Raw genomic sequence first — 16,799 nt, 5'->3', positions numbered from 1 at the left:
CTTTTCAGCCAATTCTGAGTATTGATTCTAAGATAGAAGATAAGAATTTTTTTTTAAGCCAAACACTAGAGAACTTGGGAATAAGTGAAGCTTTCCTTAAAAATATGTAGGATTTATCTAAAATCATTAGCAAGTGTTATCTGTGTAGTGGATAAGCTAAAAGCCTTCCTCTATATATACAAAAGCATGCCAGCTCTTTTTGTGGTAACAAAGAACTAGAAATTGAGGGAATGCCCATCAACTGAGGAATGGCTGAACAAGTTGTGGTATATGATTGTTATGGAAATCTGCTGTGCTTTAAGAAATGGTGAGTAGGATGATTTCAGAAAAACCTGAAAAGACTGGCAAATTGATGCAGTGAAGTGAGCAGAACCAGGAGCCTATGATAACAGAAATTATAACAATGATGGCTTAGCTATTCTCGGGTATATGATGATCTAAGACAATTCTAAAGGATTCATGATGGAAAATGCTATTTACATCCAGAGAAAGAACAGATCAAAGCATATTTCTTTTGTTTTCTTTAGGTTGTTTTTTTTTTGTCTGTGATATCTTTCCAACATGGCTTATATGGAAATATGTTTTTCATGACTGTACATGTATTATCTGTATCGTATTGCTTTATTTCTTAATAAGAGGAGAAGGGAGGGAGGAAGGGTGAGAATTTGGAATTCAAATTTAAAAGAATCAATGTTAATTTTTTATATGTAATTGAAAAAATTCATAAAAAAACAACAAAAAGCAAATGCTACCAAAAAAAAAAAAACAACAACCCAGATCATGTTTAAACTTTCAGTATAGTCATAGCAAACATCAAGTATTACTGTATGCAAGGGATTGTTTAAAGTGCTTTCAATATCTGTTTGATAGTGCAAAGTAATTGCAACTAAAGAGGTGTGTGCATGATCAAGTGTGTATATGTCAATAGTTTTAATGTCTTAATGACTTTATTGCTGTATTATGAGAATGAACCAAAAACTATTGGAATCAGTCAAGCTTTTATTAAGTCTTGTTATCTCCCAAAACTAGGCACTAGGGAGCTTAAATTTTTTTCAGAGATGATGTATCTGACAAAACAGATACTAGGTATTAGAGGTGGGGAGTAAGGAGCACCAGCAACCATAAATTCAGGAAAGGTTTCATATAGAAGATGGTATTTAAGTTGTCTTGAATAAAACTTGGGATTCTGAGCTGGAGATGAGAGTGTTGGGGAGCAAGGGGAGTCAGCCAAAGGCATGGAGTCAGGAAATGGGATTCTCTGAATGATTTTCAGCATAGGAGATGGATGTGAGAATAATTTAGGAGCTCACATTCTAACACTGCAATACATATATAGGAGGGTTCAAGTATAGGGAGAATGTAAGGCCCACAAGACCTTGGGGTCCATCCAGGGCCATATACACAGCCGGGAGCCTGGAGGGGATCAGCCCTCTTCTGTTGGGAGTGTGAAGGGAGTAACCCTAAGATTCAGAATGAAATAGAGATTCTGAGTTCTCTCCAACAAGGCTGGGATGAAGAAGGGGTCAGTGTCCATCCAGGAGGAGACAAGAGGAAGAGCAATGTTAACAGGAAGGGATAAGAGCTGGGAGCACAAGATTCTGAGGAAGAATATAATATTGGGGGCAGTGAGGTGGCTCAGGGGATAGAGAGCCAGGCCTGGAGAGGGGAGACCCTGGTTCAAATTTGGGCTCAAACACTTCCTAGCGGAATGGCCCTGAGCAAAGGGCAGCCCCCATTTCCTAAGCCTTTACTACTCTTCTGCCTTAAAAGGAAAAAAAAAAATGGTGATACAGAGTTGAAGTGGTTAACTACAGATCTGATATTGGAAAGAGTAGATAGAGAAGTTAGATGAGTAGTGACAGCCTGATAAAATACTGAAGGTCAGAGTTTAAAAGCTACTGAGACTAAATGATGGGTTTAGAAGGAGTGTAGCATAGAGAGATCTGAATGAATGAAAAAGAACATTTATTTAGCATTTTCTATGAGCCCTGCAATGTGCAAACTTCTGGGGACTCAAATACAAAAGCTCCTGGAAGAGTGATGCCTACAGAGGGGCACTGGGGTCCCACAAGGTGCAGAAAGAGCAAGTGGGGTCAGAGGGACGTAAATTGTTGTCTCCCTTCCAAGGTTCCAGAACGGTGGAGGTGGGTACAGGAATGGCGGTTGGGGAGATGTCCAAGAGATAGGGAGTAAAATGGAATGATGGCTGGGGCCCACCCATCAGGACAGCTGGGCCCCTGGGCATTTGTTTTGGGGTTGGACTGAGGAGGTTTGGATCAAAGAAATTTCAGCATTCTTGATCATGGAAATGGGTCAAGGGTGTGACCATCTCTGTGTACTCTTGAATGGAGTGAGGAGGACCTGAGCATAAATGTGGCCTCAGACACTTCCTAATTGTGTGACCCTAGGCAAGTCTCTTCACCCTGTTTACCTCAGTTTCCTCATCTGTAAAATGAGAAGGAAATGGCAAAACACTCCAGAATCTTTGCCAAGAAAACTCCAAATGGGTTCACAAAGGGTCAAACACAACTGAAATGACTTAGCAATAAAGAAGAGATCATGGAAGCTAAAACTGGGAGCTAATAGATGATTATCATGAGGTAGGTAAATAGAGATGATTCTCACCGGGTAGATAGGAAAGAGGGGAGAGGAACAAGTATTTATAGAGTGCCATGTGCCAGTCACTGTGCCAAGCACGTTACAGTTTTTATCTCATTTGATCTTAGAACAAGTGTCAGAGGTAGGTGCTATTACTATCCTCATTTTACACTAGAGGAAACAGAAGTCAAATGACTTGACCAGGATCACATAGCAAGTGACTGAGAATTTGAACTCTGATCTTCCTTACTCCAGAGAGAGGGAAAGGGAAGGAGGAAATTTGCCAAATTCTTTCTCTGCCAGACACTATGCCAAGTACTAGAACCTAATCATTGAGGAGGTTGTCAGGGAACAAGGGATATATGATTTGCCCAGGTTTACACAGCGGGATCTTCATCACAGAAATTTAATGTAAATTTCTTACATAAATCATTTCTGTGACCACAGCTTCCTATCTTTTCAGGCTCTCCTTCTGCCTCAAACTTCATCTTTATCCTTTTCCCTTGACTTCCAGGCCCTCTACCTATTCCTCTTCTAATCTTCTTGATTCATCACCATGCTCTGGTCTCACTCCCTTGTGTGTAAATGGAATTAGCTCAAGCTCATTCTTAGTTAAAACACTATCTCTTCATATATGTTGGTTACTTCCTGTTGAGAAGGATCTCGGCTGAGACCTCAGGCTGCTTCCACTCTGAATGGTCATGTGGGTAAGTTAGACTGACTTCCTTGGCCTACCTTGGCCTTTTCCAGACTCTCTACCTTAAGTAGGCCTCTTGCCTCTCTGATTGCTAAGGCCTAGTGGCATGTAATCTAGTTTAATTAGCCGGACTAGCCTCTCTATTTGCCTTGCCTTCTACCCTTTCTAATTGTAAATAAACTACCTTAAACCCGATCCTGACTTGGGTCTATTTTAATTATGGAATCAATCTGAATTATTGATTCCTGGCAGCCACACTTTAAATATATATCTATATAATACCTAAAATCTCCCTCTTACACTTGGTTTACCAATTCAGCCAAATACCACCTTTGAACCCATCTTGTTTCTCCTTAAACAAGGGTCACCACTCCCTTTCCAAACCCTTCCCATCCATCCACTTTCTCTACTCTCCCTTTCCTTTTTCCCTCTCTTCTTCTCTGCCCTGGAGAAAGTCTGCTGGAGAAAGCCCACAGGACTGATGAGATTGATTAAAAATTTGTGTTTCACAATTTCAACTGGGCCTTGTTTCACTTTTGCTCAATGATTGGTCACCAGACTACCCTCAGCATCTGTTTCAAACCTCTTAAATCCTTTCTCCCTTCATTACTTTTTATTCCTTCTGCATTACTTTACAAAAAAAAAAATGATGGAGGCTGTTCTTCCTAAGCTCATTCTACACCTAAACACCTCTCTTCATCATTTCCCATTCTCTCCTTTGCTCCATTCTGAGAAACAAGTAGCTTTGCTAAAGTCAACCTCCCCACCTAACATTCTTCATCCCATGCCTTTTTGTCTCCTCCAGCAGTTTCCCCTCTTAGTCATTCGCTCATTTATCTTCAGTCTCCTTCACCACAGGCTCCATTCCCCATTCTTAAAGACCTTCCTTTGACCAAGCAAGTCCCTTCAAGCTGTCATCCCACGTCACCAAATTCCTCAGAAAGGTTACATTCTGCCTCTGTTTCCTCACCTTCAATACCATCACAGACTGGCTTTCTAACCTACCCTTTACCTGAGACTCCTCTCTAAGGTTACCTACGATCTCAGCCTGGTGGCTTTTTATCAGTCCTTCTACCTGATATCTCTGTAGCTTTTGACATTGTTGTCTCCATCTTCCTCTCATCTGACAGTCCTCTAGAGGATCATCATTTTGCTCCTACCAACAGTGTGGATGTGGCCAAGGCCTCTCTGCATTTCTCTTTTGGTGATCCCATCAGCTCCTGTAGATTCACTAATCTCTTCCAGGTTGACTCCCATATCTATGTAGCCAGACTTAAGCTCTGCTGTATCATCTGCCATCTGCTGGAAACCTCCGCTTGGATTCCCAATAGCTTTCTAAAATGTCATATGTCCAAAATAATGTTTATCCCCATCCCCCTTCAAGCTTCCTCTTCCTGTTGAGGACACCGCCATTCTTCCAGTCATATCAAGTCTATTTCTATAAAATTTCTCTTTATTGTTCCTCTTCTCTCCAATTAGATGGCCACCACCCTACATCAAGTCCTCCTCTCTCATCTAGACTATTGTAATTAGCTTCCTAATTTATCCCTGCTTCTACTCTTCCCTCTAATCAATCCTGTACACAAAATTGTCAAATAGATAATCCTAAAATGCATCTAAGAGCATGACATTCCCCTCATCAAAAATTTCTAGCAGCTTCCTTTTGCCTCTAAGATACAAAGTGATGAACCTGGCACTTAAAAGGCCTCCACAAATCTGGCTTCAGGCTCTTCCTAGGTGTGTGACCCTGGGCAAGTCACTTCACCCCCATTGCCCAGCCCTTACCATTCTTCTGCCTGGGAACCAATACACAGTAGTGATTCTAAGATGGAAGGTTAAGGGATTTTTTTTTTTTTTTAAATCTGGTTCTCACTTTTGTGGTCTTATTTCCTAATACTCTCCTTTATACAAACTCTTTCAGTCCAGCTGTCTTGCAAGATGCTCCCTCTCCACAAAAATACATCTCTTACCTCTCTGCCTTTGCAAGGAGGTCCCCGATGCCTGGTCTGTACTTCTCCTCCTCCTCTAGCTTCCTTCAAAGCACTGCTCTCCCCTCCTTCCCCCCCTTAATTACCATTGTCTTCTCGAAATCACTCGAACCTAAGCTTTTTGTATCTGCTTTGTAGCATATTCTCTTGTGTGTCCCCTCCATATCTTGACTTTTCCAGTCAATGTCATGGGTGGACATAAGAAATAAAATGGGAATCTGGGGCGGGGGGGGTTGTAGAAGCTGCAGATAAAAGGTGAAGACCAGCACAGAAGAGACTTTATAAACTAGGGATGCATAAAATATGTGGATATTGTTATATAACAATAACAATATTGTTATATATTGTTATATAACAATATCCACACATTTTGTCTTTTGACATCATAAATATATACATTTTTAAAGTTAAAATAAGTAAAAAAGTTAAAGTTTGCAAAAAAATGCAAAATCCAGCAGACAACAAGCAAAAGGCTAGAAACGTCGAGATACCTTTAGAAATTGAGTAACTCATAAATGCATGTTACTGTAAATACTCCAGAAAAGAAAAAGACAAAAATTCATACTTCTCCTATGTTGCCGAGGGACAAAAAATTTTATATGGATTTTCCAGATGGGGCACCCTCTCCCTAACCCCTGTGATGTAGAAGGCAGAGATGGATTTATTATTCATAAATATTGGTTGAATTTTATGAGGGACACTACAGAGATTATTCATGTTAGGATATGGATTAGGCTTAGTGCCCTCCTTCCAGGTCTGAGTATTTCTAGTCCTGTTAAGGAATTGTAGAGCTCCTTCAATTTCCCATGTCACTTCTATACACACACACACACACACACACACACACACACACACACACACACACACAATTAAGGCACAGAGAAATAGTGACTTGCCAGGATTAGAACCCTGGTCTCATGGTCTCCTATTTTTCCCTTTGTGGTTCTATCCTAAAAAAATGATGCCTACTTTTTATGAAAAGAGGTCAGAAAAAAATGGAGAAGAGGTCTTAAAATAGGCCTTATATGCTATAAATGAGCTCTAAATGAGGCCAGGATTAAGTAGGCTAATGCGCAGCATGCCAAAAACCTGCACAATGGAAATGGATGCATTCAACCAGCTTCTGCATTCTACTCTGGTATAAAAAGATAGAACGTTATCACTGAACAAGCATTATCACGTGCCCACTATGTTCCTGGCATGGCAGTAGACACGAAAAGTTTTTTCCCTCAAAGAGCTTACACTCCTCTGGGCTTTGGCAACCTGTACACAGATTAAGGACTCCAAAGATTACATACAAGGAGACAGCTAGGTAGCACAGTGGATAGAGAGCAAAGGTCCCTGCACCAGGAGATGGGAAGATCCCATTGGGATAATGCTACCTGGGGAGTGAAGACCCCCACCTCTCCAGGCTAGAGTTTGGGGTTCATAAAAATTGCCTTGGAGGGGGTAGCTGGGTAGCTCAGTGGAGTGAGTCAGGCCTAGAGACAGGAGGTCCTAGGTTCAAATCCGGCCTCAGACACTTCCCAGCTGTGTGACCCTGGGCAAGTCACTTGACCCCCATTGCCCACCCTTACCAATCTTCCACCTATGAGACAATACACCGAAGTACAAGGGTTTAAAAAAAAAATTGCCTTGGAACTCCTCCCTTCACCCTGCCCCGATGTCTCCAGTCATCCTGACTTTTGTCTTGCCACTGGACTTTGATGACTGGAAGAGAAAGTGAGGCCAATGACTGTGCAACTCTGCCTCAATTAAGTTCACTTGTAAGTCATGATATCACTGGTCATTTTTTAAATAAAAAGAGGAAAGGGCCATCTGTTTCTGCAGATTTCTGCATATAGCCATCTCTTGAACTAGGAAAGTTCATTGCCAGGAACTCCAGTTTCCAACCTGTGCTGGAGTAGAGATAAAAGAGCCCTTTGGGGTCATCTGATAGGGTCAGAGGATCACACATTTTAGAGTTGGAAGGGACCTTAGAGGTCACTGTGGAGGGAATCCATGTGGAGCCAAAGGAAAGAACACTGAACTGGGGGTCACAGGACCTAGCTACCTTCTGCCACTGCCTATGGGACTTTGGGTAAATCACCTGCCCTTCTTCTCTGTACAAATGATCTCTGTTTCCTTTCATTGTTAGATCAATAAACTTAAGATCTAATCCAATATTTTCACTTTACAGATGGGGAACTGAAGCCTTTACAAGCAATAAATGGCAAAGCCTTGATTTGAATCTATGCCTTCTGATTCCAAACTTTCTGATTCCACTGAAATACACCATTCTTTCTGCATCAGAAAGAAGCTATTCATCTAGAGTCACAGAGAGTTCGTGCCAGGGCCAGGAATAGAACCCAGGTTTTCCCTTTTCCTCCAAACTAGTACTGTTCTCTTCCTTGGCCTACTAAAAGAATAAAAGGAGTACAACAAAGTCAGATAAAAGGATGACAAAGAGGGAAGATGTAGGCATCTATGAAACGACATTATTCTATCTCTGTGTAGTTTGCTCAGGTTCATTTTCACCGGGAACCAGCAGGTGTCGCTGTGAGGTAAGGTTTGGCTGTGTAAGCAACCTAGAAGGGGAAAAAAGGGGGAGGTATCTACTTTTCTTTTCAAATTACTCTTTTCTCCTTTGACTAGTGGCTTCAAAGGAATGACTTTTCTTTGTTCTACACCCTGTTCCACAGTCTCCATGTCTGAGGCTGAACATTTTCCCTTAGGCACCCTTGTTCTAAGTCATGCCTGGCTTCAGATTATAAGAAAGATTCAGAGTAAAATTCCCTTGATTCCCCTGGAGCCCCTATCTTTTTTATTGTTCAGTTATTACAGTTGTATCATCTGACACTTCATGATCTCATTTTTCTTGGTAAAGATACTAGAGTGGTTTGCTATTTCCTTCTCTAGCTCATTGACAAGCTGAGGAAAAACTGAAGTAAACAGGTATAAGGGTTAAATTCGGAATTTGACAAAATAAGAGAGCAGCTTTTTAATAATTTTAGTTTTAAGGAGAATATAGTAAAAGGAGGGAAATATAGGAAAGATATAGAAAAATTGCCTAAGTAGCTACCCTATAACTACCTATAACTGCCTATAACTGCTGTTGGAGAAAGTCCAGCTGATCACCCTTCAACTTGGCTCACCAGGCAGAATCAATATATCTACATCTATCTCCCAACCACCAACTAACCACCAACTCACACCACCAGCAATCAACCCCCAATGACCAACCTCCTTCCAACCCCCCCAAAAAGGTAAAAAAGCCCCTCTTGGGGGGCAGCTGAGTAGCTCAGTAGATTGAGAGCCAAGCCTAGAGAGAGGAGGTCCTAGGTTCAAATCTGGCCTCAGACACTTCCCAGCTGTGTGACCCTGGGCAAGTCACTTAGCCCCCATTTACCACTCTTCTGCCTTGGAACCAATACACAGTATTGGTTCCAAGACAGAAGGTAAGGGTTTAAAAAAAAAAGCCCCTTTCAGTCCTTGCACTGGCCTTTTATGTCCCCTTACCTCACTTCCTATCTCTTTGGTTTCTACTTCCTTTCACTGTGGGCTGGTATATCTTTATACATCTCTATGATAAAATGACCTCCAGGTCACTAGTTAAATTAGAGAAAGGGATTAAAAATTCCCTTTTACACAGGGTTAAGTGACTTTCCCAGGGTGACACAACTAGTGGCTGAAGCTGTATTTGAACTCAGGTCTTCTTGATTTCAAGCCTGGTACTCTATCCACTGTGTCACTTAGCTGCCCTCTATCTATTTAGAAGCTAATAAAAATTAGTGCCCACAATCAGTGCCCACCCCCTGAATAGGCATTCCTAACAATCTGGTGTATGTGTTAGAGCTTTTTGAATCTTGAACTACATTACCCAAAATTCCTTTCTGCATTATCTAGAATACTTTTCCCTTTGTCCACTTTAGTGTGCTCACATTTGTATAAGTTTGAGGCTCCGCCTCTCTCTCTTCCTCTTTTCTCTCAGGAGCAGGCTGGGTTAGATAGGTTTTTTTACATAAGTTTTCATTAATAAACTTTATAAATATTATACTTGGAGATATTGAATATTAATTTTAATCTCTACACTGGATAAAAATCATCTTCTGACCCAAATGTCTTTGTAAACCAAACTAGTCCTTGGTTTCCTCCCTTGCTCATGTTTGCAATTGATATATGGACATGCATCACAGAACTGTTTTGACTGATCATAGTGTTAAGAGTAAGATGCCTTTTTTCCTTTTTCCTTTTCCTTTTTTTTTTTAAACCCTTACCTTCCATCTTGGAATCAAGACTGTGTATTGGTTCCAAGGCAGAAGAATGAGAAGGGTGAGGCAATGAGGGTTAAGTGACTTGCCCAGAGTCACTCAGCTAGGAAGTGTCTGAGGCCAGATTTGAACCTAGGACCTCCCATCTCTGGACCTGGCTCTCCATCTACTGAGCCACCCAGCTGCCCCCAAAGATGCTTTTAAAGATGTGAATAGATGAGTAGTTATAAAGATACTTAAAGAACAAACTGGAATATATGCCCACTATCTGCAGGGGCAGAGAGGGAGGGAGAAAGAACAAGTAGTTCATTAGTATCCTCTGTCTCCCAGAAAAGAATTGTTGAGTCACCTTTCAGCCACAGCTTTCATTAGGCAGAGGTGTCTTGACATTCAACACCCTGGTCTTCATCCCCATTCAGAAGGCTCAGAATGCTTCTTGTGTGCATCGTGAGCTTCTCCTCCATCAGAGATTCCCCTCTGTGCATCCTGTCCTTCTCTCTACTCCAGCTCTGTTCAGAAAATCCCATTGTGGAGAAACCATCCTACTTGGCTTGGAGCTCTTCACAGTCAGTGTCTCTCTCCTGACACCCTAGCCCAGGACCATAATGCTCCAGATTCCCAGGCTCTTGATGCCTCCACTTGTGCCCTTTTCACAGAGGCATCGGTCTCCCACAAAGCCCAAGTGACATTCCCTCTTGGGCTTTGGGATGTTTTAGTTTCTTGCAAAGTCAGCTGTGACCAGCCACCTCTGGAACGATCCCAGCTCAGGAACAAGAGAGAGCGACACTGAACAAGCGGGAACAACCCAGCATCCCACGTAATCTCCTTCATGCCCCTGCCTTTCCCAGGATGTACAGGGTGTCCTAAATATGAGTGAAGGCTGAAACTTTAATAGCTGGGACTTCTGAGACCCCCGCAGGCATCAGCAATACAAGCTCCTCACCCCACCCCCCCCACCCTCAGTACAGGTCTGCAGGACAAGTCCTTGGTGCTTAGCACAACGCCCAGCACACACACACACACACACACACACCAGATGCTTAATGAATGCCAATAATGGCCAACAGACCAGGAGAACCTAATAATGCACCTGCATATCCAAATAACACAAGAAAATGAACTTAGCAGCCAGCCACGTTAAAGCAACCACCCCATCAGGAGGTCTACAGAGTATCCTCGTAGGCAAACCCTCACTGTCTACACTCATGGGGCCACTGGCTACCCAACTCTCCCCCTTTCCTCATCTCCATTCCTTGGTGAACCAGTTCCATTCTATACTATTCTCTTTACACCAATGTCACCCAAATAGAAGGAGGATCCCTGGGGGCCATGTATTCGTATCATCTTATTTTATTATTTTTTGGTGAAATATTTCCCAATTCCATTTTAATTTGACTTGGGCCACATTTGGGTTGTTGTGGGTTGCATGCAGCCCATGGGCATGGATCTCATGCTTTTGCTTTCTACTCCTGCCTTTATTCTCTCACCCGTCCCCAGCCCCAGCCTTGGATCTGGAGTCTTCACTTCTATTCATGTGCTGCTGAGCAGAACAGAAAGAGATTATGAAGCCATGCTGACTAGGTTACTATAAATTTATGTCTCATACACTCAAAGAAGCGAGCCCTCGCTGCAAAAAGGTAATTCCTCATGACAACAATTTTTCCAAATCTCTTCATCTCTTCTTAGGCTTCCAGGAGCATCCTCTCCCCCTTCACTTTCAGCTAAGAACTTTGCCTAATATTTTACTGAAATAATTGAGGTTGCTTGTTCCCTTTTCTCTTTTCCTTCTCATTTCACATCTTTGCCCTCTATTTCCTTTACCCTTCTCTTACATGAAGAAGTGGTCCCTTTACCAAGGCATACTCCTCTGCAATCACCTTTAAAAAACCAAACCAAACAAAACACTCTTACCTTCCTAGTTAGAATGAATTTTAGGTATTGATTCCTAGGCAGAAGGTTGGGAAGGGCTAGGCAAATGGGGTTATGTGACTTGCCCAGGGTCCCCCAGTTAGGAAGTGTCTGAGGCCAAATTTGAATCCAGGACATCCCATCTCTAGACCTGAATCTCTACCCACTGAGCTACCTAGTTGCCCCTTATAATCATCTTCTATTCCATTCCATTCCATCTTCTCAAGCAGATTACCCCGTTATCATCACCTTACTTACCAATCTTCAATCTCTCCCTCTCTACAGGCTACAAATATGCCTATGGCTCTCCCACCCTTTAAAAAAAACACCTAAACTTCACTTAATCAAGCCATCTCTGCTACTTATCATTTTTAGCTCTCTTTTTTGTGGCTAAACTTTTTTTTTTAAACCCTTACCTTCCATCTTAGAATTAATACTGTGTACTGGGTTCCAAAGCAGAAGAGTGGTAAGGGTGGGCAATGGAGGTTAAGTGATTTGCCCAGGGTCACACAGCTGGGAAGTGTTTGAGGTCAAATTTAAACCCAGGCCCTCCTTTCTCCAGGTCCATCTCTCTATCCGTCGAGCCACCAGCTACGTCCTCCCCACCCGCCCCACTTTGCACCTACTTAAAAGCCAGCTCTCATTATTTCTCCTAACTCTGTTCTTCTTCACGTGGAACCTGTCTAACTTCGGCCCATACGCAGCGTCTCATCATCTGAGCAACAAGTATGTTACTGGTTTGATTTGTCAGTTCGGGGGGTCGAAATGACGATCCCAGAATCTGCGGGGGACAGCTCTGGACCCTGAGCCCCAGGAACAGCGGTGGGGTAGGTACTGCTGCCCCAATTCCAGTCCCGCCCCCACAGCTTTAGATGAGAAAGTAACCCGGCCACTGTTTGGGTACAGGCTGGCGGCGCTGCTTTTTCAGGGTCCTCAATTACTCAAATCCGGGAGAGAAAAATTCTGGCCCTGGAAATCCTGGCCACTTCCAAAGGGTTCCTCGTCAGCCCAGTATGGCTTGGGGGGGGGGGGGGAGGGGCGGACCCTCACCGAAGGAGAGACGTGTCGTCGTACCGGGAGGATTAAGCACTCTACGTCGGGCGCTATCAGAGGAGCTGTGGAGCTCGAGAAAAGTTAAGAAGCTTCTGCCCTAAGGAAGCTCAGAGTCATCTTTTTAAAGGCTGGCAGGGCAAAGGCAGCTAACGGGCCTGGTTCCGCTCCGTATTGGCACGGAGGCTTTGCCTTCTTCTGTTCGTCACCCCACTGGCTTTCCCCTCTCCTCCCCCAAGCGCTCCCCACAAGGATGCAGAATGTACTTCAGACACCCGACACACACAGAAGCCCGGAACTGAGCGCGAGGCATTCACCCATCCCACCCATCCTTCGCGGCTAAGGTTACAGGCTTTCACCGTGGTACGCACTTGGAACGAGGGAGGCAATCGGTAAACAACCAGCTTAAGAAATAAAAACTAGATAAAGAGGAGAGCCCGGGGAGTCTCAACAAGGAAGGCGCTAGCCGCTGGTAGGGCCCGGGGACATCTGAGGCGAGCCTTCAGGGAAGGGGCAGAGCCTGGGCAAAGGCTGAAAAGGTACGAGCGGCCCGGATGTGCCGAACTTGAAACGTCAGAGGAGTTTTGTTCTGGAGCTCGGAGGGAGGGGGGAACCTTTGGAGCTCTTGAGCAGGAGGCACTGTTAGCGGAGCGAAGGGGTGAGATAGCCACCGCCACAGTCCGGAGTGAAGCGTTGAGTGTGAGGGGAGAGAAGAGGACATAAAGGGGCTGGGAGAATGGGGCGAGGGGAGGAATGACCAGAACTGGCAGCTAATTGGATACGTCCGGCTGTCCACACCAGCTGCAGGGAGGTCTGGGAAAGACAATGAGCTCTGGGGAGCGTGCGGTACCCAGGGGGGGAGGGATCCAGTTGGAGCCGTCCAGAAGGCAGTAGGTGATAAATGACTTTTCCTCGGGACAGAGACTAGGGCCGGCTCTCGATCGATCTAGGAATCACCAGCGCAGAGATAGAAAATGAGCCCACAGGGTCTAGGTGTGATTACCCAACGAGAAGAGAGAAAATGAAAAGCGAACAAGCCCCAGGACTAGAACCTCGGCACACGCGCAGTTAGTAGGCGTGACCAGAGCGAAGAGTCAGCCAAGGAGAATGAGGAGTAATTAGACCGATGGGGGCGGCTAGGTAATGAGTATAGTGGAGAAAGTGTCAGGCCGGAGTTCAAATGCAGCCCTAGATACTTACTAGTTGTGACCCTGGACAGGTCACTTCATCTTGTTTGCCTCAATTTTCTCCTCTGTAAAAGGAGCTGGAGAGGAAATGGCAAACCCCGCCAGTATCCTTGCCAAGAAAACCCCAAATGGGGTCATGAAAGTCAGACACGACAGAAACAAAGGGACAAAAACAGAGGAGAGCCAGGAGAAAGCAGCAGCCCGAAAACTTCTAGGCGAGAGGGTATCCAGGAGAAGGTTTGATCAAGTGCCAAATGCTACAGAGGCACCAAAAGATACTAGGACTCAATAAAGGCCGGTAGATTCGGCAATTGAGAGATTCCTGACCGCTCTGAAGAAGGAAGTTTGAAGCCATATTGGGGAGATAACAGGGGAAACCCTTTTGCGAAAGAGGCAGTAAGTAGGTTCATTTGCCCGGAGGAGAGGAACAAGAGAAGGGGAGTGATGGAAAAGTAGGAGTCAGGCCTCATGGGGGTGGGGGTGGGGGATGAGGGGGGGTGGAGAATGATCCTGGCTTTGTGGGAAAGAGGAACTGAGAAGGGGAGAGCATACAGGTGAGGAGGCGAGTTAGGAGGGAAGGTGATCCCCCTGGAACTGGTGAGGAGAGGAGGGGAAGGGATGAGTGAGGCGGAGACAGAGAGGAAGACAGAAGAGAACATTTCTGTTAGACACCCCCCCCCCCAACATTGGGAAACTGGGAGGAGATGCTGACTTGGGGATAAAGATGAAAAATTCGGATTGGAAAGTTGAGTTTGAGGTACCCACCGGTTGACAAGTGGAAGATATCTAGGGGGCAGTGGAAGCCCGAAAAGCCTAGAGCTGGCAGCCTGAGGCCATTTAGTCCAGAGGCCCAGACACAGCCCTAGAGGGAGTTGCTAGATTGATAGACCCAGGAATAATTGATGTGCATAATAATGCCCTTAAGTTATTAAGAAAGTATTTTACATTTAATACACAGCCTTTAATAAGTAGGTGTTGATGACATCATTAGAAGAATGTTGAAAGATAAAGAGAGCCTAAGGCAAACTTTGGAGCACACTACTAAGCATAGGCTGTGGGAGGCCCATAAGAAAAGTGGTGGAAAGGTACAAATGGGCAAGGGACATGAATAGGCAGTTTTCACATGAAGAAATCAAAACTATTAAAAAGCACATGAAAAAGTGTCCCAAATCTCTAATAATCAGAAAAATGCAAATCAAAACAAGCCTGAGGTACCACCTCACACCTAATAGATTGGCCAAAGGAAAGTAATAAATGTTGGAGGGGTTGTAGCAAAATTGGGACACTAATGCATTGCTGGTGGAGTTGTGAATTGATCCAATCATTCTGAAAGGCAAATTGGAACTATGCCCAAAGAGCGATAAAAGATTGCCTACCCTTTGACCCAGCCATACCATTGTTAGGTTTGTATCCCAAAGAGATCATAGGGGAAAGGATTTGTACAAAAACATTTATAGCTGAGCTCTTTGTGGTGGCAAAAATTTGGAAAATGAGGGGGGGTGTTCATCGATTGGGGAATGGCTGAACAAATTGTGGTATATGCTGGTGATGGAATACTGTTGTGCTCAAAGGAATAATAAACTGGAGGAATTCAATGTGAACTGGAAAGACCTCCAGGAATTGATGCAGAGTGAAGGGAGCAGAGCCAGAAGAACATTGTACACAGAGACTGATACACTGTGGTAAAATCGAATGTAATGGACTTCTGTACTAGCAGCAATGCAATGATCCAGGACAATCCTGAGGAACTTGTGAGAAAGAACATTATCCACATCCAGAGAAAGAACTGTGGAACCAGAAATGTATTAGAAAAATATATGGATCATATAGTTCCATGGGGATGTGATTAGGGTTTTGATGTTTAAGGATTGCTCTACTGCAGATATGAATAATACAGAAATAGGTTTTGAACAATGATGTATAACTCAGTAGAACTGCTTGTCAGCTTCTGGAGAGGGGAGTAAAGGTGGGGAGGGGGATCATGAATCAAGTAATCATGGAAAAATATTCTAAATAGAAAAAGGGGGTGGGGAAGTAGTCTTATGGAGATTATGGGAAGAGAAACTACTCCAGAAGAAGAGAGAAGTATCAAATGGCTTACTTAGACCTCTTTGTTTCCCAGCAGGCTACAAGCCTCAGGACTTTCCCCTAGTGCACCAGGAACCTCATAGGCGGGGAAGATCCCATCAGCCTGGAACTCAGGCCAGCCCAGGGGCCTGGCCTCCCTCCCTCTGACTGGACAGCTCCACGGAGGAGGTGCCTAAGCTTTTCATTTCCCACCTGTCTGCACTCCTTGAGACTTCTCCATCATCCCTCTTCATCAGATACCTTCCCTTCCTAACCACCCTTTTTCCTTTGTGGGTTGTCTTCCACCATTAGACTGTAAGCTCCTTGTGGACAGGAAATGTCTTTCTTTTTCATATTTTTATCTCCAGCATTTAGCACAGTGCTTGGCACACAATCAGTGCTGAGTAAATGTTTAATGACTGGGGTGAAAGGTGAGGATGTAAGTGATAAGTCACATTCATGAATCATCATTTTATTTTTCTGTAAGCTGGGGTGATGGCATCAGCAGGTAGAATGGAAGACGCCTCCCACTCGGACTCCTTGAGCAGCTAGAGCATTATACTCTTTCACAGCCTGTTCTGTCTGAAGGACCAGTACATTTATTCCTTGTTTCTTGAGGTAGTCCACAGTGGATGCTGGCACCTAGGAAGGAGATGAACAGAGAAGAAAGCTTGATTTAAAGACCCAGTTAATCTATTAACTACTTTCTCATTACTGTTTGGAAACATAAGGGCACCACTCACATCTCATTCATGGGAACATCATTCATCTAGCAACTCTGACTATCTGGAATATGGCTAAAAACCCAGAAGGATGAAAAAAGGGTATCTAAATAGCTAAAATAGATGTTATGAAGTCTATGCATTAAAACTCTTTTCATAAGAGGTTCCTGCTCCAGCCTATATACTTATCCGTGTTTTAAAAATAATTCTAACAGTTGTGAATCTCGGTTTCCAGCCTACAGCAGATTAGAAGGAATAAATCAAAGAGGCAACATTCAGGCTGCTCAGAAACATCCCAACAGGAATAAAAAGCCACATTTGACACAGTGCCT

The 16,799-nt window shown here is 43.9% G+C and overlaps 1 protein-coding gene across 2 annotated transcripts in view; it reads right to left on the bottom strand.

The window, feature by feature from the left end:
* Window positions 1-16,201: 16,201 nt before the first annotated feature.
* Window positions 16,202-16,799, bottom strand: part of AAMDC (adipogenesis associated Mth938 domain containing) — a 92,232-nt gene continuing 91,634 nt past the window's right edge. For both annotated transcript variants that reach the window (XM_044668182.1, XM_044668181.1), the window contains exon 4: window positions 16,202-16,387. In XM_044668182.1, the coding sequence (XP_044524117.1) occupies window positions 16,247-16,387 (141 nt within the window). In that variant the 3' untranslated portion in view covers window positions 16,202-16,246. The remainder of the gene's footprint in view (window positions 16,388-16,799) is intronic.

Source organism: Gracilinanus agilis, chromosome 3, assembly GCF_016433145.1.
Source record: "Gracilinanus agilis isolate LMUSP501 chromosome 3, AgileGrace, whole genome shotgun sequence".
Taxonomy (NCBI): Eukaryota; Metazoa; Chordata; class Mammalia; order Didelphimorphia; family Didelphidae; genus Gracilinanus; species Gracilinanus agilis.
The sequence above is the reverse complement of the archived record's forward strand: the minus strand, read 5'-3'. Positions and strand labels throughout refer to the sequence as shown.